At 41.0% G+C, this 24,702-nt stretch overlaps 1 protein-coding gene across 1 annotated transcript in view; it reads left to right on the top strand.

Moving 5' to 3' along the window:
- Nucleotides 1-23,639, top strand: part of LOC114060087 (neural-cadherin-like) — a 54,948-nt gene extending 31,309 nt beyond the window's left edge. The window contains exons 14-33 of the mRNA XM_027889280.1: nucleotides 215-342; nucleotides 1,365-1,551; nucleotides 1,711-1,854; nucleotides 3,545-3,828; nucleotides 4,687-6,304; nucleotides 7,869-7,962; nucleotides 8,426-8,610; nucleotides 9,189-9,421; nucleotides 10,453-10,730; nucleotides 12,357-12,571; nucleotides 13,509-13,636; nucleotides 14,474-14,598; nucleotides 14,757-14,880; nucleotides 14,963-15,143; nucleotides 17,897-18,063; nucleotides 18,726-18,990; nucleotides 19,874-20,054; nucleotides 21,105-21,358; nucleotides 22,277-22,431; nucleotides 22,774-23,639. Coding sequence (XP_027745081.1) covers nucleotides 215-342; nucleotides 1,365-1,551; nucleotides 1,711-1,854; nucleotides 3,545-3,828; nucleotides 4,687-6,304; nucleotides 7,869-7,962; nucleotides 8,426-8,610; nucleotides 9,189-9,421; nucleotides 10,453-10,730; nucleotides 12,357-12,571; nucleotides 13,509-13,636; nucleotides 14,474-14,598; nucleotides 14,757-14,880; nucleotides 14,963-15,143; nucleotides 17,897-18,063; nucleotides 18,726-18,990; nucleotides 19,874-20,054; nucleotides 21,105-21,358; nucleotides 22,277-22,431; nucleotides 22,774-23,175 — 5,348 coding nt within the window. The 3' untranslated portion in view covers nucleotides 23,176-23,639. The remainder of the gene's footprint in view (nucleotides 1-214; nucleotides 343-1,364; nucleotides 1,552-1,710; nucleotides 1,855-3,544; nucleotides 3,829-4,686; nucleotides 6,305-7,868; nucleotides 7,963-8,425; nucleotides 8,611-9,188; nucleotides 9,422-10,452; nucleotides 10,731-12,356; nucleotides 12,572-13,508; nucleotides 13,637-14,473; nucleotides 14,599-14,756; nucleotides 14,881-14,962; nucleotides 15,144-17,896; nucleotides 18,064-18,725; nucleotides 18,991-19,873; nucleotides 20,055-21,104; nucleotides 21,359-22,276; nucleotides 22,432-22,773) is intronic.
- Nucleotides 23,640-24,702: the final 1,063 nt, after the last annotated feature.

Here is a 24,702-nt window from a genome sequence, read left to right on the forward strand (position 1 = left end):
AACCACTGTCTCCCAGAAACTGCTCAATGTCTTTAAAAATGCCTCCTGTCAGCTACCACAAGAATGGAAAGACCCAAAGTAGGATTGCTTCTTACTGCAAACAATGTGAGTTCTTTCTGCAAGTAAAATACAACTGTAGGGGGAAAAAATCAACCCAGTAAAGTAAAGTCTTCAAATATTTTCTTATAATAATCTTCATCACCTCCTTTTGCAGATGTCAATGATAATGTTCCATTCTTCATGTCTTCTAACTATGAGGTGTCTGTGCCAGAAGGAGCTGATGTTGGCACATCAGTGGTTCAGGTGTTAGCCACGGACCTGGACTCTGGCCTTCACGGAGAGGTTTGACCTTGCATTCAATTCTTTTCCTCACGATACTCAAGTTTTGGTATTGTAATTAGTGAGAATGTGTAGCCAGCAGATGACAGGGTAATGAGACACCAACACTTCTTACAGCACTTGCCAAGCATTTGTCTAGCCTGATGTGCATAATTTGGGAGGCTGGTAGAGAAGATGCTGTTCACGATCCTTGGATCCTGCATCATAGCAACTAATCCTGATCCAGCAGCCATGACAAAGCACTGCTGCATTTTTTGCAGGGTTGCTCCCATGACAAGACAAATGGATGTGGCTGCAGGCCATGTTTCCAAACTCTTGCCTCTTCAGCTCATTTTTTAATTGATCGTCAGTGATTATTGTCAGTTATTCACTGCCATTTAATTATGGTCGATTAAATAGCATTTTATTTCACCATCATTGGTCAAATGGTTGGTCAAACCAACACTTGACCATTATTGTCATAATGACCCAACCCTAGGAAAATGCAGAATTCCGAAAGAAATCGCTCATTTTCTGTGTATTTTCCTGAGCCACTTCAAAAAATCTTATTAGCTCTTCTGTGAAAAAACTCTGGCTAGTGGAGATCTACTGTTCTGGGTTGTAATTTTGCATCTTCTGAAGAGCAGAATGTGTTAGAACTGCCTGGTGGCGCTCTGGGCATGACCTGGGGGCAGGGATGGAAATGTTTTTCTTTTCAGAGAACAAATTTTAGGGAAGATGTCATTCCATACATTCTCTGCCCTGGTCTTCCTTAACTGCTCCTACTGGCCACTGTTGGAGGTTGGATACTGGGCTTGATGGGCCTTGATATCACCTGTACAGATGTTCTGTTTGAAAGTTCTGGGGGTTTTATATAAGAATGAGCAAAAGACTTCGAAAATCATAATCAGATGATCTGTCCTTCCTCAGAGTATTGCTACTTTGCAGACAGAACCAGAAGGCTACTGAGGAAGGGGAGGTCACAGCACTTGGACATACAAATAAAAATTGAAAATGTTAACTTCTCTTAATTATTTCCTTTTTAGGTTCACTACTTACTATTGAAAGATTCTAATGAGGATTACCAGTTCTTCACCATTGAACCCAAGACAGGAATTATTTCCACCCGAGCATCTTTCGACAGGGAGAAAAGAGCCTCTTACTTGATTGAAGTTCAGTCTCAGGACTCTTCAGAGTCTGCTAGACCTGGTGTTCATGGGCAGCCCAACACAGGTAAAACTAGTAAGGAATTCTGTATTGGTTAAAAGATATCAGAGATTGAGTTCTTTAACTTTTATAGACTTGGGGGGTATGTGAGCTGTCTGGAATAACACAAGGTATTCCATCTCTGCCATTTCTAGTCTGCATGTTCCTCTTGCATCTCCTTCTTAGACACAGCCTACGTAAGGATTTTTGTCAGTGATGTGAATGACAACGCTCCGGCATTTCCTCGGTCAGTGTATGAAGTCAGCGTAGATGAGGACAGGGATGTTGGAAGTCCTGTTGTGACAGCAACAGCAGATGATAAAGATGAGGGTGAGTGGACTCTGCATATCTTTTGCAGTCCTTTTAGTGTTAATTTGTATCGTGTGCAGGGCTACTTCCTTCATGGGCAAACAAATCTCTGCATCCAGGAGATGATTACACATTTCAAGCATTTGTAAAAGTGAGGAGAGAAGTTTTGGGCACGTGTGAGCATTTTCTCTTATTAGGTGCTCAGGTTTTCAGTGCTTCAGTGCAAAGGTTAAGCTACCTGGCAATCTCTTTGGGATAGAATGAAATCACCTGGAATCACAACACTGCTGAACTTCATAAGAGGTAACATAAAAACTTACTCCTGAGCATGTGCCTGCTTTTTGCCAAATCCTGTGCTTTCTATATCTTTCTGGGAGTCAGTTTTACTTACTACTATTGCAAGAAAACCAGATCTGTGTGCTTTTTTGATAATTTAGGGAATATAGTGAGTTAGTTAAATATACTTGTGGAAGAATCTGACAAACAATGGATAATCTGGGATGACATGATCAGAAATGAAGTCAGGAAGGAAGGGAAGGCCATACTTTCTGTTTGGGCTCACACTGACATCAGCTCTGATGGTGTGAAAGTGCCCCTGCAAATGTGCTGAGGCAGTCCAACAACATGTACCATCAGTCAGTCCCTGATGTTGCTTCTGCTGTGGCCTTTTTGGTACTTTCATGAGCTAGACCTGTAAAATTTGCTCAAGAAAAGGAAAATCATCAAAAAAAAAAGAAGGCAAGTTGGTGACAGAGTCCAAATGAGAACCAGTGGAACATGTTGCCAGGAGCAGATAGGAACTAGTCATTCCTTCCCTGGCAGTCCTGTAATGCCTTTGCCTCTCAGTGCCCACGAGGGAGATATTAAGAGGCCATTTGAAACCAGTTGCTGCATTTGGGAGAATTTAACAGAAGTGAGTAGAAATGATGCTCAAACTCTTGCTGCAAAAGGCAGCCAAGGTCTTCCAAGCAGTAATGTTGAGCAAAACCTTTTCAGTTTCTTGCCATACATGTTGGTTGTTCTAGTCTTCTCATCCACAGCTGTCTATAACTTGAAATGCTGAATGTTTTTTCTACTCCTAGCAGTTTACCTATTTAATTTGGGAAATTGCTTTCTATACTGGAATGCAATGTCCTGTATTTTTTATGTTTTCAAATAAGTAAACAGGAAGCACTAAACAGTTTGCTGTTGTTGTTGCTGAAAGTTTTGCAACAATCAAGCAACTGCTGTTGTACAGGTGGAATGTTCTTCCAAGATGAATTCTTGCTCAAAATAGAGGACTTCGTTATATTTTAGCACCACCCAGTGGTTTAAAAAAAAGTTAAGGAATATTGGCATTTGAAATGAAGCTTAAGAAACATTGAGTAAAAGTAGCTTCTAGTATTTTCATAGTATGTTACTTTTTTATTATTGGCAAATGAAGGCACAACAAATCAGAGGTATACAATTTCTTCCTTATCAATCAACAGGTGTTTGTCCATGTCTCCAAATTATATTTGTAAATATAAATGCAGACCTAACCCACAGTCTACCATACACAAACCCTTCAAATTATATACACATATCATTCTGTTTGTGGCTGTGTCTGTTTTATCTCACACACACTACAACAGTCTGGGCAAATAAGGTTGCTCTTGGATACGTGTCCACTGCATAGCTGGATTGAGCATTCATAGGGTGAACAGGAAGCAATTGTTTCTTTCTCTTGTAGGTGCAAATGCCAAACTAAGGTATCAGATCACATCAGGAAATGTGAAAGGAGTTTTTGATGTGGAACCTGAGATTGGAACTGTTTTCATTGCTCAGCCTCTGGATTATGAACAAGAACAACATTATGAGCTCAGGCTTGTAGCTTCTGATGGAAAATGGGAAAACCACACTCTTATCATCATCAACGTCATCAGTAAGAATGACGAAGCACCAATCTTCACTCAGAATGAATACCAGGGTGGTGTCTTGGAGGAGCTCACAGATCTGCCTGTACTTGTCCTAAAGGTAAAGCAGTTTGCACAAATCCAAACAGTTTCGTTAGGGTGGATGAAGCCTGATATTAGGACTTAGCTAGCAACTTTCTGTAAAGAACAAAGAATTTGTATGGTGGACTTGATGTCTTGATCAAGATAAATAGTTGGATTTGATGATTTTAAGGGTCTGTTCAAACCTGATTCTAAAATTCTGTGATTTTAAATGTTGAAAAATATGATGGCTTTGCTTTACAAAGCAGAGTTGGCATATTTTGAGTAACTGTATAAGCATAGCATGATTGTCACGTGTACCTCCTTCATGTAATGCATGGTACCAAGTAAACGTTACCGGGTTTGTTTTTTTTTTTACTCCAACTCATTCATTTTCAATGTTTTGCCGTTAGAGCAGTTCCTGGTTGGCCCAACTGGCAGTGTCACAAACAATCCCTGGATGCAAATAGGAGCTGGGAGTTCTCTCTGGCCTGTGCTGATCATCAGCTTGGATGTGCAGCCTGTTTTCACAGCCTTCTGTTTCCTCAGAGAGAAACAGCCCCTGCTTGTCTTTGTATTACAGATCCAAAGAGTTTCTCAAGAAACATTTGCTCAGCAGATCTGCCATTATTTCCATTTGATTCTTCCTACACTTATTTCCTCTTTCCAAAATATACTGGGAAATAGAATATATTAATCTGTCTAAATGTCATCTTTTTGTTTCTCTAGGTGTGTATGATGTTTATTAAAAGAGTACTTGAATGATGCAAACTAATAGATGCTTGCTGTTAAAATGCATGGTATTTATTTAGCCAGCACAATACCAGCTGTCAGCAATAACAACAGTGATTTCCTCTTTCCTTTTACATAAACACTTCCCTGCTGTGGCTTGTTCCAGGTTTCTGCAACAGACCCTGACCAAGCAGCAGATCAAAATGCCATTAACTATTCCCTGCATGGGCAGGGGGCCAGTAGTGAATTCAGCATCAATGAGAACACCGGTGAGATCAGTGCAAATAAAAGGTTAGACCGTGAGAAGAGATCAGTGTGGCGCTTTCTTGTTCTTGCAACAGACGAGAGTGGAGAAGGACTGACTGGCTTTGCCGATGTGATCATAGAAGTGAGGGATGTGAACGACAATGCACCCCTTTTCCTCTGTGTGTTGGATGGCTGTTTCACAGGCCACATCCCTGAGGATGCTCCAGCTGACACTCCTGTCATGGAAATGACAGCAGTGGACCTCGATGACCCAAAGGCTGGTATGAATGCTGTGCTAACATACAGTATCATTCAGAACGTCAAAAATGAAATTAATCTGGACTTGTTCTCAATTGACTCAGTCAGTGGCACGATCTTTACTGTGCTTGGGTCCCTGGACCGGGAGAAGGAAGACAAGTACCTCATAGTGGTTGAGGCCAGAGATGGAGGAGGGCTCACTGGGACAGGTACTGCCACTATTTTGGTGACTGATGTAAATGATCACGCTCCAGTCTTCCTGCAAAGGATTTACACAGCATTTGTCTCTGAGAACGCAAGTATTAACACTGAAGTGGCTGTGGTGTCTGCTGTGGACAGAGACGAGGGAGAAAATGCCATAGTGACATTCAGCATCCTTGATGGGGACAATGACCACAAGTTCTCCATTGAAACAGATGAAGTGAACAACTGTGGGTTTATCCGGCTGCGAAAACAGGTTGACTTTGAGAAGCCTCATGAGAGGGTATTCAATTTGACTGTGAAAGCAGAGGACATGAATTTCTTCAGCATTGCTCACTGTGTGATCTATGTGGAGGATTCAAATGATCATGCTCCTGTCTTCTACCCCCAGTTCTATGAAGTGGCTGCACTGGCAGAAGATGTGCCAGTCGGCACCAAAGTTGTTCAGGTTTCTGCCGTTGACTTGGATTCTGGCCTGAACGGAAGGTTTTCTTTCCACCTGCTACACAAGTCTGACCCAGGTGGCCAATTCTCTTTGGCTAATGATGGGTGGCTGATGGTTACAGGGCTTCTGGATCATGAGACAGTGACACAGTACCACCTCATTGTCATTGCCACTGATATGGGGCAGCCCCCTCTAACTGGCAGTGCCACTGTTTTAGTGACTCTGCAGGATGTAAATGACAACGGACCAGAGTTTGAGGCTCCTTATAACCCAGTGGTCTGGGAAAACACAGCTTCTCCACAGGTTGTCCAAATGAACGAGACCTCCACGCTGCTGTATGCAAAGGACCGAGACACTGCTGCAAACGGAGCACCTTTCTCCTTTCGCCTTCTCGGCGATTTCGATAGTCTGACTAACTTCAACTTGCAGGACTTCCACAATGGAAGTGCACTGCTCACTGCACTGCATACCTTTGACAGGGAAGTGCGCAAGGCGTTTTACCTGCCCATCCTGATCACAGACAGTGGGATCCCACCAATGAGCTCCACCAACACGCTGACCGTGAATATCGGGGACCAAAATGACCACCCGCACTCTGCTGGCCACATGGAATGTCTCATTTACAGCTATGATGGTAAATCACTCCCTGGTGTTTGCTTCCAAGTGTAACAGTAAGGTCAAAAGAGGCAGCTGTGAGTTTCACAAGAGGCCTCTGTCCTGTTCCACATAAGCTAAGATCTTAGTAGAGATGCTACTGAAGTGTGCTTAAAGCCCAACAGAGAGCAGTAGGTGTGTAGAGTAGGACTCTGGGCCACTTGATTTATGGAAGAAACTAAGCCACACCTGAAGGAAGAGTGTAACTGGCTACTATTCTTTACATGTTTCTGTCAGACCTGAGTAATGATCTTTGGGTTTCATTTGCAGTTTTCCAGCAGCATTAACTTTTCAGGAGAAAAAATGACCAAAGTACATAATATTGCTGAAAAGAGATGAGTGTAAATGCTGAGAACCTTCTTTCTCCTCCTTAAGCCTTTTTTCTCCTGCAGACTGAATTGAGTTTTAGTGAATACACTTAAGCTGAACTCACATGTAAACTGCCTGAGATATTCATCTAAGTCTTCAGCTGACAAGTGCTGTTATGGTGGAATTTTCTGTGAATGCCGGCTGCAGGCAGTGTGAGAGAAACATCTTTCCCTTCTTGCTTTGGCAATTAGTTAGCAGTTTTCTTGTGATCCAGTTTCCTCACATAATAAGCCCAGGAGCAAAATAAACCATACAGGTAAAAAGATTTTGGGATGCTTGCATCCATATTGGTTCAGGTCATTCCTTCCTCTTCTACACTACGGTGTATCCTATGGTTTGATAGCACATTAAATAGATTGTCTATTGTGGACTCACTAGAAACTTCTGAGTGGATGCTGTTGACCCTTATTTGTGCTCAAACATTGTGTGATCACTCTTAAATTCAGCTTATGTGAAGTGGAAACCAAGTCTGGTTGCTGTTTGCTGAGAAACTCTGTCTGTGGCCTAAACAAACCTTTTCATTGATCCTGAATCCCCTTTTAGTTGCCTCTTTAAAGGTTAAAATCATCCATACTAATAATTTCTGGGAAGGATTATTCAAGACTTCAGATTATTGATTAATTAAAATATTAAGGAGAGATGGAGTCAGAAAACAACTGTTATGTTCTACCTTACATTCATATAATGTGGGAGTCAAACACCAGGGTATCCTGTATACTATATCCTGCAAAATATGCAGTGATTGTTGCCGTAGTTGCCAGAGAGGTAGAGTTTGCTGTAATTTCCTCCAAATTGCCATTGTATTTTGCCCTTTATAACCCAGTGTGCATTTTGGTTGTTTATTCTGCTGAACACCAATCCCTGTCTAAGCCACTTTGTAAGTTGGTTGGATACTGCAGATAAACCAATGAAAATTCCTAGAGGTGGATTTTCTTTTCTTTTTTTCCTATTGCTTTTCATTGCAGCCACCTGTAGAATTAAATCTATGTAGCCGTACAGCAAACATTCAATCAGCGGGGAACCATGAGGCATTGGCAAACTGGCACACATCTCCTGGGACTATCACAGATATTTTTGTAGAGGTCTTAGATTTCAGGCTAAAGTAAAACTTAAATGACCAGCCTGCTTGTGTACACATGAAAAGTCTGTGCCACTTACATGCTATGTTGTCTTAGGTATTCTCCCCACGACTGTACTGGGCCAGGTCCGTGCCCCTGACGCTGATGACTGGGATCACAAAATCTACCAATTTGAAGGGAAAACATCAAGGTATTTGGAGTGAAAAATGGGAGTTGTGTAGAAAGTTTGCCCCATCCTGTGTCTTCCCCCCCCCCATTGTAACAAGTATTTACACTGCCTTTTTTTTTTAAATCAGGAGTGCAAAAGCATTTTGTTGGTTAGACACTTTTGAGTGTAGATCTCCAAAAGCCCTTCTGAGTGTGAGGCTGCAGTAAATAATGCTGCATGCTAAACCAATCTGCTTCCCATTGCCTGATGGGCCAGAACACTATTCTAAATTCCTATTCAGTCATACTCATAATATGTATCAGTGAGCCACTACAGAAAAAATACCCAATAACTTCCAGATTCCTCTATCCATGGCTTGTTGTGGCCAAAGTGCAGGACCCAGTACTTGGCCTTGTTGAATTAGAAAAAAACATCAGTGATGATAATTAGTATACTAGTTTTTGAACTTCTCATAGCTTGTTCCTTGGCTTAACTCTTATTACAGGTACTTTATCCTTAATGATAACTCAGGTTTGCTGACTATTAAAGAAGGAACCCCACCAGGAACATACAACATAAGAGTTAGAGTCATTGATGGTGTCTGGCCAGATGTTATCTCAACTGTAAAGGTTATAGTGAAGGAAATCAAAGATGATGCCCTCCATAATGCTGGTTCTGTAAGAATAAAAGGTAAGCAATGTGCTCAAGTATGGTAAGATCGTAGTATTGAAATCTACTTTTTTAATTTTATTGCTATGATACTTAGAATTCTAATGCTTCTAGACATGGAGTGAGAGTTAATAATTTTCTAGGTAATGGTTTGAAAATGCATGCTTATTGGAATAGTTGTCTGATGCTGCATGGGTAGGAACATCTATGGAGAAAAAAGACAGCAAGAAAAAGCTTGTCTGATTTCTACACCAACTTTTTAACAAAACAGACAAAAAATTTCAGAAGAAAATCTATTTGAACTAGTGCCTGAAGTACAACAAATTGTTCCAACTTTTGTGGAAAAGTAAAATCTTCTTAAACATAATTCTGATTTAAAAAAAGAAAAAAAAAAAAGAAAAAATTAATATAAATCAAAAAAGTTTCAGAACATACACACTTAGCAGAAGCCAGCATGGAAAATTTCAGAGCCTAACAGTGAAAGTACTCCTGAATTTGCAGTTGAGTCCATTTTTTGTGACATTCTGTGGTGCTCCTCTCTTCCATTGCTACAACCGTTGCAAGATACATGTATTTCAGGCTTTCAACTTCTGTTACAGGTATCACAGCAGAGGAGTTTATATCCCAATCCCCTGAAAAACAGAGTAAATACTACCAGATGAAGCAGCTGCTTTCAGAAATTCTGTCAGTCCAATTGGAAAACGTTCACATTTTCAGTGTATTAAATAGTCCAAGTCCAACCCAAGGGATTGATGTTTGGTTTGCTGTTTATGGTCCACCTTATTATAAAGCAGAAAAACTCAATGGCAATGTAGCAGCCTCCAGAGCATGGGTAAGTGTCCTTCCTGTATATGAAACCACAGTATCTTCTCCTTGTGTCTATTCAGATAATATCCATTGCCAGTGAATGTGCACATTTAGAACGACTGAGGGAGTAATGTGTGAGAAAAATAGATCATTTTAATCAGGAAAGTCAATCAGTCCTCTAGCAGTATCCTAAAAGTTTCAAATATGAATGTTTTCAAAGCCAGCCTGTAAACACATAATAAGTCACCCAAACACAACAAGCTTTTAGGATTGTGATCATGTTTTTCCTATTGAAAAGACTGTAAAATTCTGTAAAAAGGATGGTTTTGGCTGTTGCCTTTCTACACAGTGTCCTAATGTTTCAATATTCGGTCCTCTACATGGAAATGTTTTGTAGTTGAAACTCACAAACGGCTCAGAAGTTTCAACTTTCTAAGCTAAGAGGGCAAAGCAATAAAGGAGGTATTCTCCAGTGGAAAACCAGGTTGGAAATGTGTGTTGACAATTTAGTAAAGTTTCTGCCTCTCTTGCAAAAAAAAAAAACCAAAAAACAAAACAGCATGATATGAGTTAAATGACTCACTCTGTTGGAATTGTATCTGTTGGTACACAGAGGCTGAAATTAGAAATAACTTTAGAATCGATGCTTCTGTACCAACTCATTCTTGCCAGACAAGGTATCTCTTCATTGTCCAATGCCTGTCCACCCTCCCAGTATTTTTAAGGTTGAAATTCAAATAAAAAGTACAGCTCAGATGCTATGTAAATAATCCATCAGAACCATCAGTGACTGAAATTTATATACTCAGTCTCTAATGAATATGAGAGTATTTTTGCCCCTTAAGTGCATACTCACACTGTGGTTGACTTACACCCTGGCTTTGGCCTTAACAGATGCCAGACTGAGCTGCCTTTGGCTGGATAGGGTGAGATTGGAAGGAAGTGGCATGGCAACCAGTTTTGAAAATAAATAAGACTTCTGTTTTTCATTGGTGTCATTAGTGAGTTTCCTCTCTGTGGAAAAGTGAGATGAATGCAACTAATTGTTCTCCACAGCTGGAAAGCATCTTGGATATAAATATCACCCAGATTGGCATTGATGAATGCGTGACTGCAAACTGTACTCACAGCAGCGGATGCAGCAGTAAGCATGAACAGAAACATGCACCAACCATAACCACAACTGAGAGTGTTTCACTGGTGTCTGTGACAGTCCTGAGTCATGCTGTGTGTGGCTGTGCAGCTCGGGAGAGTCCTCATCTTTCCTGCTCCTCATACCAGACAAACCCTTGTCTCAATGGTGGCACATGCGTGGACACTGATTTGGGCTACAGGTTGGTAGAGCTTTGTCTGGTGTGCAAACAAAACACATCTAGTTCAGTCTGTAAGGAGGATGAGTGGAAGCTTCCAGAAGCATTACTGTGTGTCTTGTCACTGTAGCAGATATGATTTCTGTTACACTTCATGCACAGGTCTTGCAAAAGAATCTCTACTTTCAGGTATGTACTTAGGTACATCATAGTCTCCAGGAAAACCTTGGGAAGTTTCCAGGCTGCACCAGTTCATTAATGCCACCCTGCAAAATGTTCTTATTTTGTGCAGCCTGCTTTATCTTCAACATTTTAATCACATCTCTTATGCCACTTAATTAATAACCTCTTCCCCACATTTCTTGCTTCATTTTTTTTCTCCAAAAATTAGATCTCACAGATAATATAGGATAAAGATGAAAAAAATGATGAGCCTGGTACCCTTCCAGAAGGCAGCCTTAAGCATGTTTACTTAAAAATTATCATCCCAAGTTAGGAAATCAAAAATGCTGGCCAGCCTTTTCAGAGCACCCTTGATAGGGGTGACAGGGCTCAGACTGAAGCTGCAGAAGCCCTTGCAATTCTAAAGTTCTGAGTCTGACATTGCTGCTCAGATGTAATCAACTATGGAAATTTTGCTCCCAGAAACCCATGGTAGGCTCTGCCACCCATCACTTGCTCAACTCCAAAGTTTTTTTTGCTTCTTTTCCATTTTCAGTAGTTTTGTGAGTGATCTTCTCCTGCATCCTGCCACTGTCATTCTGCTCTCAGTAGGTACCAGCAATCTACGGGAAGCAGAAACTAAGAAATAAAGAGACCAGCTGATCTCCTTCCCTGTCCTCCTGCCCATTTCTGTTGTTGCTTTGCTTTCCCACCTACAGGTTTTGTTATTGCCATGCTGTGCTGTGGCTACTCTTTTCTACAGTATCCACAGAGTATTAAAGAAAGAACCCCAAACATCTATCTTTGATAGTGTAAAGGAAATAAACTAGAAAGTAGCTTTCAATAAGAGTGAAGATGTCAGACCTATTCTCACTTTTTCTAGTTGATATTACCTTCTACACTCTTCCTGGTGAGACTCTGATTGGACACAAGCAACAAATTTTTAACAATAAGAATAATCTCTCCAGGGAAGTGGTGGTTTTCCCAACACTACACGCTTTTGAGATTTGGCTGTCAGGGTGCTGGGCAATCTTGTCTAGACCATTCTTTTGCCGAGAAAGATTGGACCAGATGATACTTGGGGCCCTTCCATCCCGGTATTCCAGGATTCCTTTGCTTTCCCTTTGCATCATCAAGTCTTCAAACAAGCTGATAACTAAGCCTAGTGAAAAGCAGATTTCTTTTTCTTTTTTATGCTGAAGAGGTAAGATGTTTTCATGAGCTTTTTATATTACAACAGATCCATCGTTTATTCACAGAATATTCTAACACAGACATATTATCATTTTGAACTAAAGCTAAGTTCTGTTTGTATGAGCAGGTCAATAGGGAACATTTTTTGATAGAAGTGTTGCTTGTGTATAACCTTTGGTGTGTCCTAGGCAACGTGGACTCCCGTGTTTAAAGTGAAGAGTCCTGCTGTCAGAAGAGCCCTTGACAGCTTTTGCTTGGATGGTGGATATTTGCTTTTATTTTTTTAATTAACAGATGCAAATGTGCTGCAAATTTCCATGGACCAGACTGCCAGCAGACAAAACACAGCTTCAAAGGTCATGGTTATGCCTGGTTCCCTCCTCTTCAGCTTTGCTTTGAGAGCCGCATCTCCTTAGAGTTTATCACTGATGTCGCCGATGGCCTTCTGTTGTACCACGGACCAGTGGCACAAGGGCAGTCTGGAGAACAGGAAGACTTCCTTGCTTTAGGTTAGCACCTTACAGAGTATTTATTTGTGTTTGTGTGAAGGTGAGATTCTACTTAGTTCACAGAAGGTTTTTTTTTCAAAAGAGGTTCAGAAAGTTATTTTTGGTCAATATGAGTCAGCAGTGCCTTGGCAGCCAGGAAGGCCAACCCTGTCCGGGGGGGCATCAGGCAAAGCATCACCAGCCGGTTGAGGGAGGGGATTGTCCCGCTCTGCTCTGCAATGGGGAGGCCTCACCTTGAATATTGTGTGCAGTTTTGCGTACTGCAATGTAGGAAAGGTATTAAGCCATTAGAGAACATCCAAAGGAGGGCAACAAGGATGGTGAAGGGCCTCGAGGGGAAACCATATGAGGAGCAGCTGAGGTCACTTGGTGTGTTCAGCCTGGAGGAGACTGAGGGGAGACCTCAGTGCACTTACAACATCCTCGTGAGGGGGAGTTGAGAGACAGGCACTGATCTCTTCTCTGTGATGACCAGTGACAGGACCCAAGGGAATGGCCTGAAGTTGTGTAAGGGAGGATTAGGTTGGATGTGAGGAAAAGCTTCTTCACCCAGAGGGTGGTTGGGTGCTGGAACAGGCTCCCCAGGGAAGTGGTCACAGCACCAAGGCTGACAGAGTTCAAGAAGCATTTGGACAACACTCTCGGGCACATGGTGTGACTCTTGGGGATGGTCCTGTGCAGGGCCAGGATTTGGACTGGATTATCTTTGTGGGTCCCTTCCAATTCAGCATATTCTGTGATTCTCTGATTCTGTAATGAGAATGCAGAACAGGTGACCAGTATACCCAGCTTGTATACCTGTGGCACTCTGTTAAAAGCTGGATTTTTTTAAAGCTGTCTAAAGAACTTTTCCAACTAAAATCTAACAGCAACAGTTGTTTCAAATGAGTGTGAGAACATGGTTAATGTGTATTCAGTGACAGTCTTTCCTTTGCAGAGATCTCCAATGGTGTCCCGTCGCTGACCCTGAGCCACAGCTCTGGTGAGCTTTTCCTGCAGCTCTCACAAAAAGTTAATGTTGCAGATCGCCGCTGGCACAATATTAAAATTATAAATGATGGAAAGGCAAGTGTAAATATGGGCAGTCCTGTGGAAGCACTAATTCATGTACCCAGTTATTCCTTCCAAATCCTTCCTCCCTTCTGTAGAGCTCTTTTATCAATCGGTCTTCCATCACTTCTGAAACAGCAGGGATAGAAGTTTGCCAGTTCGGATGTCCCCTTAGTCTTGAAGTAGGGAAGTACAACAAGGACTGGAGAAGTCTGATCCATTAATGAAACTGGCCATGCTATTTCCTTGGTTTAATGATCCTACCTGCTGCTTAGACAACAAAGTTGGGATAATCCAGGGGCTAAATGCTTCCTGGACTGATTGAGTGAGATATCCTTAATTTCTCTGAGTGAAAAGCCCTGCCTCACCACGGGACTTTAGACATGTAGCACAAAGGAGATAGATATGTGTTAGTGTACAGGGAATATCTTGCCAATATAACACTGCTGATGGCATCTGCTAGGCTCCCTATTCCTCTCCCACATGACACAAGCTGAAGGGCATGTCAGGATCTGGGATAGGAGCCTGGCAGACTTTCTACTCTGATAGATTGTCTCTTTGTGTTCTGATTTGGCAGAAAATTCCAAGAAAATGTTATATTCCCTCTACTGTGTGAATGACTTGGCATGGTTACGGTAGAGTCAGACCTTTTCTTTTGGATGGCTCCTTAGCCATATGCAATGTGCAATAACCTTCCAGATTTGTATGTGGAGTGTCTTATTATTTCAGTAAAATTTCCTGAGATGTAATTGCTACTTACCCTTCTCCCACCTACTAAGTGAAAAAAAAATGTGTCATTAAAATGTATGCATGTTTCTGGATACAGTTGTTTTAAATAATGCCTTTTTCTAGGAAGTGAAGATGATTCTTGACCACTGCGTAAATGTCTCCATTAGAGACAATGACAGCATCATTAAGAACTCCCAAATGGATCTGTCTGCCTGTGAAGCCTCTGGAGAGATTGTGGGATCTCAAAGGTAAAAATCCAAAACCAAAACAATCAACAACAAAAACTGGAAACATAACTGCTCAAAAGAGCTAAGGGAAAAGGCAGGGGTGGGGGGGTGAAATCAGCCAAGCTGCTGTATTTTGCATGCCACTAATTCTTTCTTTCTCTCCCCTTCAACATGGGTAGGCTCTTCAGTGGCCATCAGCCCCTGCAATTGGGTGGAGTTAAGAAGACTTTGCCTTACCATGATTCACAGAGGCACTTCAGAGGATTTGTAGGCTGCATACGCAATGTCATTGTTGATAGTAAGGTAGGGCCACAAAAATCACTCTTGGGTTTACTGCTGTTAACTGTAGGCACCCGACGTGATGGTTCTCTTTGACCTTCTCCAGGTCTATGATTTAGAGCACCCTGCAGAGTCCCTGAACAGCGTTCCTGGCTGTGTCCTTACGGATGAAATGTGTCAGAGTGATGGGATGGCCTCCTGTGGCACCCATGGCAAGTGTGTTGGTGGTTGGGATTTCTTTCACTGTGACTGTTCCTCAGGATATGCTGGACCAGCATGTGAAAAAGGTACTGCAAGTCCTAGGGAGAAATTCATGGCAAGGATCTGTGGGAACAGCATCAAACATACCGCTCTAATGTTCAAAGTTATGCTACCATGACTTTGAACTGAGTAGCATCATAAGACCTTTCTGTACTCTTGGAATGATTTAGATCTGCAAAGATGTAAAGATCCTTCAAACTCTTGTTGAATAGAGATACCATCACAGTTGGTATCTTTACAGTCAGTATCTCTCAACATGGGCCATGTTGAGAGCTGCTTTGCTTTTCAGGGAAGGGAAGTGGTCAAACACATTGTTTTGTCCTTTTCATCACAGCATCTTATTTCTCAGTAGTGAAGGGTGAAACATTCTGCATTGTGCCTTCTTCCTCTGATCATGCTGATCACAAAATGAACTTTAATGAACATGTTAAACCTGAGGACATAACCCTCTTGTTATCATCAGGCCCAGTTTTCCATCTATAAAATGGTGATAATTGCATTAGCAAGTTGAGCAATGCCCCTAGACCACCGAAGTGGAGGCATGTGGGGGCATAATATCAGGCTGTCTGCAGCAAATATGTTATCCTGTACAAAATCAGCATGAAATATGTATCAGAGAACAAAGGCATGCTGTGGTGGATAATGAAAACCTCAGAGATATTGTAAGAATGTACAAAATTTCAACACAGTTCAAAAATTCAGGAAATAAATCATTTAACTCCTACTAGCCCTCAGCCATGTTCAGGGGACAGTAGATACACACTTGAAGTTGGCTCTGTCCCCCCTGTCTTAAAACTTTCATCAGCCCATGAGAAATCAGAAGTGAGTCACAGGTGTTTACTGAGACTTCACCTGCTCTGTATCTGCATTCTCCCTCTAGTTACAAGGTACAGATGATGGGGTTGATCATAACAGTCTGTAATGAGCACCAGTGTCCCATAACTTTGGGGGCTTTTGATGAAAAAGAATTAGCCCCCTCAGTCCTGTAGTTTGAGTGAGCTACAGGTGAGGATGAGCAGCAGTGAGGAGCTGGACAGGAGCACTTGCAAGTTAGCACTGAAACAAGGTATTGGGATTAATAGATATCCTTTCATCTCAGTGCATTTACCTTTCCTTCTTGTATATGGAATGATAATACTCTATGAAGGCAGCCAGACCCTCTCTTCTTTCTCCATCTGGCACACAAGACTTAAACGGTGTGACAGTAAATTTCTCAGCAGAAGCTCTGTCAGTCCAGTGGGGTGAAGACTGGAATTATAATTGGCATGGTCTAGGCCTGGAGCATTGACTGTTCAAAGTGTTTATAATGACCACAGAACTGCTTAATGCAGCTCAGCTGTTTGTATTATGTTTTGTAGACAGATAATACTGGTTTTTAAACATCTGGGTATATTTAAATCTTACTCTGTTTTGCATTATCTTGGGATGCTGATTCACAAGCCCAACTGCTGTATTGGCTTCTACCTCTCACTACTGTGGGACAAACCAAGTAATTACTTGAAATCCATAAGTCACAACTTGGTGTATCGGGAAAACTTTGGTTGGTTCCAGCTTCTTCTAATATATTGGGCTGCAAAACGCTGGTGTGCAACTGGTGCTTTATGAATGGCTGAGCCATGCTCACAGCAAGGAGCAGACAGCTGGGGACAAGAGTCACTGGAGCATCCCAAGAAAACCCTTGTCTGCTCATCAGTTATAGCCTGTAGCTGCAGAGATAGTGAACAAGAGAGAACAAAAAGAATAATGGGAGGGGAATAAGTTACAGGAGAAAAGAAAACATGCGTCAAGAAAGGAAAGAGAGAGGAGAGACAGTGCAAGGAAAAGAGAGTTCAGCAATTAAATTTCTCAGTCATTTGATATTAATATCCTGGGAACCAGACTAAATGCCACAGGATGAGTTGGACACTCTTAAGATTTCTACTTGGGTGACGTTGAGCTCAGATGAGCTTTGGTGACCCAGTGCTTCTCCTTTCTAGTAACTAAGCTGAGCTCTCTCTTTATGTAGTGAAAAGAAATTTCTTTTTTTTTTTTTTTTTGATAAGCTGTGCCCAAAACAAGCAGATTTAGGATTGCTGTCAGGTAGTGAGATTAAAATAGGTGCCTGCTCTGTAGAAGCATCAGGGCCTGGGTAGTTTAGCAGCGTTTGATTTCCACAGAAGTGGAACTTCATCAGACTCTCTACTGGATCCTGGATTCCCCAGAGATATAAGGAAATAATTAAGTTCAGTGAATTTTCCCTTTAAAAGTAATAAACTTAATCTCTCTTTGTAATTAAAAAAAGCCTGTGCCTGCCCTGAGGTTTTCTTTTGTTCCACCTGAAAGGAGAAGTAAAGGGAGTATTTTTTAACACTGAGGGTTTTAAACACGGGACTAAACTACTGAAAGAAACATTTGATTCTCTTTTTTCGTTTGGTTGGGGTTTGTTTGGTGTTTTTCTTCAGATCAATACGAGCTACTTTACTGGAAGATATGTTACAGATTTAAAAAAAAAAAACAAAACACTTTATTGGGCCTAGTGTAGAAGTGACTGGGTAGAATGTACAGCTTGTAACAGACAGAATGTTAGAGACAGTATCTAATGTCCCTTTCCTGCCTAAATTCTGAATCCTTGATTTGTTGTTTTTCTCTTAATTCTTTTTGCCGTGGGGGGTTATGTAGCCAAAATTTCTTAAGAACTGAAACTCTGACATTCAGAAGTGGTTAATCCTGAAGGAGCAGAGATCTGAGGGAGCAATCGTTTCTGAGATTTTCGCTTTGGTTTTGTGTGTGCTGTGCTTAGTTCTTCCAGAGTGGGCTTTTGGAAGGGACAGCTGGATCCATTACGAGCCAAGAAGCATCCTCAGCACCCGTAGCACTCGGATCCAGCTGATGGTGCGCACCCGTATCTCCCACAGCACCCTTCTGAGCTTGGCCTCTGCAGATGGGAACGGATACATCCGACTGGAGGTGAGCAGTCCAAAAGCTGTTCTTTGTGTGCCCCTAATTTGTCATGGAGTAAGAGAAAAAGGTGTAGTTTCTGATTAAGGGTGCCTTTTCTGCAATGTAATAAAGAGCAAGAATTTTCCATATGAGGGTAACTGCTCTTATTTGTGTTGCCCTTCTCAGTATTACTCTTTCATTACATAAATTCTAGTTATTTCACTGGCTGTAAAATGTACATGTGAATGCACATGATAAATGTGGATGAGGAAGACTGTTTTGCCCTGCTTGCCATTTTCCTTTGCTTCTCTCTGCCCCTGCCCATAAAACTTGTCTCTACAGTTCTGTTGCTGTTGAAAAAAGCTGTCTGGATTATGTTAGCTAGAGAGAGACTAATTATTCTAATTGTAACAGGAGGGTCAGCCGGGAAGACTTAGAGGTAGATATCAGGCAAGGAGAAGACTGATAAAAGGGTTCATGTGAGTTGGAAGATTGGCCTGTAAAGAAAGGAACTAATAATTTCTGGACGTGCAGTTTTCTTGTGGTAACATTTATCTGGGAATAAAGCATTGAACAACAAGAGTGCCATTTTCATTTTAAAAGCTCAGGTCCATTTCTTGAGGTGGGATTGTGTAATAACATTTCAAAGTGTATTTCTGTTGTTAAAGGTCTTTATCATTTTCCTCTAGGTGATTGAGGGTTTCTTTAGCGTTAACTTCAGTTTGGGGGACAAAAATCACTCTCTGAGACTGAAGACATTGCACATAAACAACGGCCAGTGGGTTCTTCTGACTATGGAACGCTACAACAATGAATTTACCCTGCGTGTTAACAGTGGTGGAGGTGATCATGAAATCACCTCTGTCTTGGGTACGAATAAATGGTTTGAAATGGATTGGGCAAGCATCGTGCTAGGAAACCGCCTTCCCAGTCGTTCAGAGAGCGATTTCCAAGGTGAGTGATATTACAGATTCCTAAAAGGAGGGAATTAGAGCCCGAAAGTGGCATCTTTGAGTGTATAGGAGAGTCTAAAACCCAGGTAACAACTTCCATATAGATTATTTTGCCCCTTCTTTTCTAGGAAAGTCAAAGCCAACGTTTAACTCTATTTGCTATTGTATCTGGTTGTAGTGAAGATTTGAGATTGCCTGTAAATATTCAAAAATATCTCTTCAGATTTTTATTTCATGGAATCATAGAATGGTTTGAATTGGAAGAGACCTTAAAGATCATCTAGTTCCAAAGCCTGTGCCACAGCAGGGACACCTTCCACTAGACCAGGGTTTCTCATGCCAAAGGCCCAGGTAGCATACTCATGCTGTGAACTTCACTCCTTTTTTGCCTGGGAAGGGTTTAAGGAACAGACACAACACCTCCTGGTACAAGAGAAGGAGTTGCAGGACAATTCACGATGCTCTCTCCATTTCCTGGAGTGGGGTGCTGAAGCCTTGAGATTGTGACTCAACAAGAAGACAGCTTTTTTTTTTTGTTGCTTCTTATTCAGCCCCACTTTTAAGATTATATCTTAAATATAGATTTATTAAGTGGAGCTGTTCTGGTTCATAGCACAGTTCTACTGAATTGTTGCATTGGTACAAAGCAGCTGTCCTGGAGAAGTATTGTCGATCTCTAGACTGACCAGAGCACATAGACACATGTTCTGTAGCTCTACTTCCAAAAAACAAAGCAGATAAGGAGTATAAGGATCTTTTAAAAAGATGTTTTAAGTTTTCTACAATGCTCTAAGGTCTCCTGCATATGTGCTGGGGGTGAGGCTTGAGGTGAGAAAGTAGCTAACTTAATGTACTCCTCTGCATACTGCTCTGCTTTGATGCAGGTTGTATGCGTGATGTCCAGCTGAATGGTCAGCCACTCCTGGTGGAAGGCAGAAGCACAGAGTTTGGCTTAATTCTGAGGCGGCAAGGAGTCACCATGGGATGCCATTCCAGTGCCTGCAGCAGCCAGCCCTGTTACAGCCCCTTCCTTTGTGTAGACCTGTGGAGAAAATATGAATGCCGGTACATTATGCTTTTGTTTTCATCTGGGAATGGCTGGGAAGGTCTGTCTTTATACTTCAGACCAGGCAACTTGCTTCTAACAGTAAAACAACCTGTTGCTGCTGGCCAGAGAGGGTCATTCCAAAGAAAAATCCTTCTCTCTGTCTCATCTCCCATCATGGACTAGACTTACTTTTTTCTGCAAGTCTGATATGGAGCCTATTTAGTCCATCATTTTTTTCATAGTGAGAGGATCACAGGCCAGCAAGAAAGTGAAATGTCCTTTGATAAAAGGTGGATTGCAAAGCTTTGGTCTCTCCTCTGTATGAGAATATGAATATATTCTTACAATGTATATAATAGAGAGTGTGTGTGTATACACATATATGAATATAAAAGTTACATATATAACTTATACATAAATGTATAAATATATGTATATAACAGATACATCTTTCTATACATGTAAGTCTATATTGTAAATACAATACATATTTACATATATTTTCTGTAAAGAAGTTGAAGTTAATCACAATTTGTATGAAACAATGAGACTTTCAAAATTAGACTGTCACAAAATTAGATTCAAAAATTGACTGCCCAAGGTCAGAGCCAAAGCCCAACAACTGTTATCTTACACAGTATCTTCTTCTTGGAGAAGATACACTATAAAAAGAAACACTATTAAAAGAAAAATTTCAAAATATTTATTTAAATATGCAAATCAAAATACAGGCATTTCTGTTAAAAACCCACAAGCAAAAATATATGCAGGACTGGTAGAAGAAGGCACTTGAATTCTTGGAATTCAGCCAAAATTTAGCACTTCTGACACCTGGTGATTCTTTAGTAGAAGAGGCTATGAGACGGTTTGAAGTGTGCCTTGGGACACTCCTTTCTTCAGTCTGCTTGTGAAAGAACATGTATTTCATACTCTCAGTGAGGATTTGTGGTTTGCTTGAAAATAGTTAAAATTTGTTTTAAAGAAACAGTAACAAACTGTGCACAAAACAACGTACAGCTCCAGATGCTTTGCTTGCTTAAAAGATATCACCTACTTTGATTGTTCAGGTGCCCAGCTGGGAAAGTAGAAGTGACTGACACCCTTACAGGGCTCAGACACTGCACCTCATCTGCTTGTGGACGCTGGACCTGTAGAAATGGGGGTACCTGTGTGGCTCAATCCCAAGATAAGACTATCTGCCAGTGCCCTGAAGGTTACAAGGGAAGATGGTGTGAAATTAGCCAGGTGAAGGCTGCAAGACCAGTTGGACTCAGCTCTGGCTCTATTCTGGCAATCAGCATGTGCCTCCTTGTCTTCCTAGGTAGGAAATCATGTACCTTTTGTCCTTCTTTTTTATTTATACCTTGTTCCATTAAATTAAGTCTGCTTTACCCTTGGATGTTGTGATGAGTGTTTCATCTTTCCTGGAGACCACCAGTTGAAAGCTCATTTCAGGATGCTAAGAGACAGCCAAGAGCACATAGTTACAGATTACTTCCTTTGAAGCTAGTTCAAGCAAGTTTAGGACTTTTCCTTTTCAGAAGCACTTATTTTGAATCCTTCTTTAGTAAGAGCTTTCCATCTTTGTATGCAACTCTGTGTGCAGTCACATCCATTTGAAACTCCCACATGTCCTGAGCCCTTACATTTTTGATAGGCAGGACCTACAGATAGTACCTGCTCCTCATATATTAGGAAGGAAGAGATCTGCCTCCAGAAAGTTCATGATCTTAACAGGGAAACCTCATTAAGAGTGTGAGGCAGAGGGAGATGTTCCCACTGTGTCCAGGTTCAGGTGCACTTTGGCTGAAAAGTTAATAACAGCATGAAAGTGTGTTCATATTGATAAACTGCACACCCACCTCAGAATAGTGAAGGCTCCATGATTATATTACACTTGTAACCTTCATTAAAACAGTGGTTTACTTACTTTGGGTATCTTATTTACTCAGGATTGGTGAAAGGCCAGAGATTGGCCAAAATGCCTTCTATTTAAATGGATTCCTTTAGGTAAGTAAAGTACTCTTTTAATGAAGTTTATGATGTAATATACATAGATTAATCTTTACATTCATGAATTTAAGTTATTTATATATTAACAGTTACTCATTTCTTACCTGCAAATTTGGTTGTCAAATTAAGAGTTGTTGTAATATCTCAGGCATCATATAACTACTTTTATCATGCATCATACTTTTTCATATGTCATATAACAAATACATGTTCTTATTTCTTCCAGCACTCTTGGTTTCCTACACAGTGTGGAGTCAGTGGGGAAGTTCAGGATTTCGGAAAGGAGGAATTTACCACATTCCTGAAGAGCGTGAAAGCTGGGAGGATGTTAGAGAAAATGTCTTAAATTATAATGAAGAAGGAGGTGGAGAACATGACCAGGTATGACGCAGCTTCAATCCAGTCTTTGCAAATCCAACCTCTACTCACTTTTCTTTTTAGCTAACTAAATGTCATTATCAAATTGGCATGATTTTTTTTTTTTTAATAACTTGAAGCACTCTTAAGTGGAAGGCTTGTTGCTTTAGCTGAACACTATAATTATACAAGGGAATTTGGTATGTTCTGGACATAAACCCTCTGAACTAGACCCTCTCTTTTCTTCACCTTGTAGAAAATTCACAGAATCCAGTATTGTGTTGCCTTGTGTTTCAAAACATTTCTTCTGAACCTGTTTCCTTTTAAGTTGTTTCTCTCTGATGTTTGCATTCTTTTTGTTTCCAGAATGCTTATGATATAGATAAACTGAAGAAACCTCTCCATAAAATTCCCCACTTCTCCTTGCGGGCAGCTGCTCCACACTCCAGGACACGAAGTGGCCCAAAAAGAGACTCATTCCCAAAACGTGCACATCAAAAACAATCAACATCAGCTGCTACCAGCATCCCAGACTTAAAGGAATATGTTTCTCAAATCGTCCGGGATGCAGACAACGAACTAAAGAGTCTTCCAGCTGACACTATTCATTTTTACTGCTTAGAAGGGCAATGCTCTCTAGCAGGGAGCCTTAGTTCATTAGATTCCATTAGTGATGATGAAGATCTAAATTATGATTGCCTCCAAGAGTGGGGGTCAAAGTTTGACACGCTTAAAGAACTCTATAAGGTCTCAAATGAAAATTTGTAACCAGAGTTAAAGGAACTTGACACATTGTCATGATGTATGGACACTACTTTTAAAAATTCCTTTTTTATATATAAAGTTACATCAAGTAACTTATGTGATACAAGTTTTTAGTTACAGTAGTAGGATATACTCACATTTCCCAGGAGTGATAATCTGAATGATTTTTTTATACACACTGTACAGTTATTTAATGATAGAAGTGCAAAGACTTTTAAAGCATGAATTTTCTTGAAAACTTTGGAATGTAGGATTTCTATAGAATAGCATTATAATGTTTTTTATTTGTGTAGACCACATGACTTACTGGAATTATCATGAATGCAAGAACTTGAATTATTTTCTCCCTAGCATTACTATGAATTCTGTTGTGTGGGTAACAATGGGTAGGGCATTATTGTTTTTTAAATTGAATTCATTTTAGACTGTAAAATAAGTATTAAAAATGTTAAATATAAAGCATTTTAAATTTCTGGGTTTTTTGTCAGCTTCTGTTGTATTCTCCTAAGCTCTACTCTCCCTTGACATCACACATGCCACCTCACTCAGTATTACAGGCTGCCCAACTGTGTGAGACTTACTCTGTCTAACCATTTTTCTAATTATCTGTCATGAGGGGAAGAGAATAGAAAGATCCCAGCTGTGAGTAGCACTTTGCTTCTGTGACAATTTTGCACCCTTAAAAGAAGTTGTAAGACCTGGGAAAAGTTCCGTTCCATAAACTTTTATGTCCAACTTTGCTTTTCACATGGAACCCTTCTGCAAAGTCTGGGCTGGAAAACAGAGAAGCTAGAAGGGCATCCAGGCAAAAGCTGGAACTGAATTCTTTCAATCAGGACACTCATTGTAAAAATTGGGATCCTCAAAACAAAAAGCATGGGAAACCTACCCCCTATTCCATCACCTCCTCCTACTCCCACTCCCCCCAAAAGGACTGGTTTCAGCATGGAAAGGCAGTCAGAAGCTTCTGAAATCTGACATTGACTTGAACACTCCCCTATGCTTCAACACTTGAACACTGTGACAATGGGTCCTCTCCCGGAGGATTATTTTGTAACTCATATTCTGAAACTGAACATTTTCCCTATGGATGCATTAAACAATAACTCAGAAAAGCTGAAACAGTAGTTAACTTTTTTTCGCCTCAGATAACTGCACACAAAAAGTGACACACAGGAGAGAAGATAACAAATTGCATTTAAGTCAGGACATGTAATGGACTTCTGTTCTCGTGGAAAATGGGAAAAAAAGAAAGTTCTTCTTTCTCTTTGGCTTACTCTATAGAGGGCCCACAGGGAAGCCAGACAGGGACTCTTCATCAGTATCTGTAGAGATAGGACAAGAACTAATGGGTATAAACTGAAAGAGGGGGAATTTAGGTTAGATATTAGGACGAAATTCTTCACCGTAAGGGTGGTGAGGCACAGGAACAACTTGCCCAAGGAGGCTGTGGATGCCCCATCCTTGGAAGTGTTCACGGCTGGGCTGGATGGAGCCCTGAGCAGGCTGGTCTCATGGGAGGTGTCCCTG

Source organism: Empidonax traillii, unplaced genomic scaffold (genome assembly GCF_003031625.1).
Source record: "Empidonax traillii isolate 1590-97213 ecotype Southwest subspecies unplaced genomic scaffold, ASM303162v1 scaffold257:size1394852, whole genome shotgun sequence".
Taxonomy (NCBI): domain Eukaryota; kingdom Metazoa; phylum Chordata; class Aves; order Passeriformes; family Tyrannidae; genus Empidonax; species Empidonax traillii.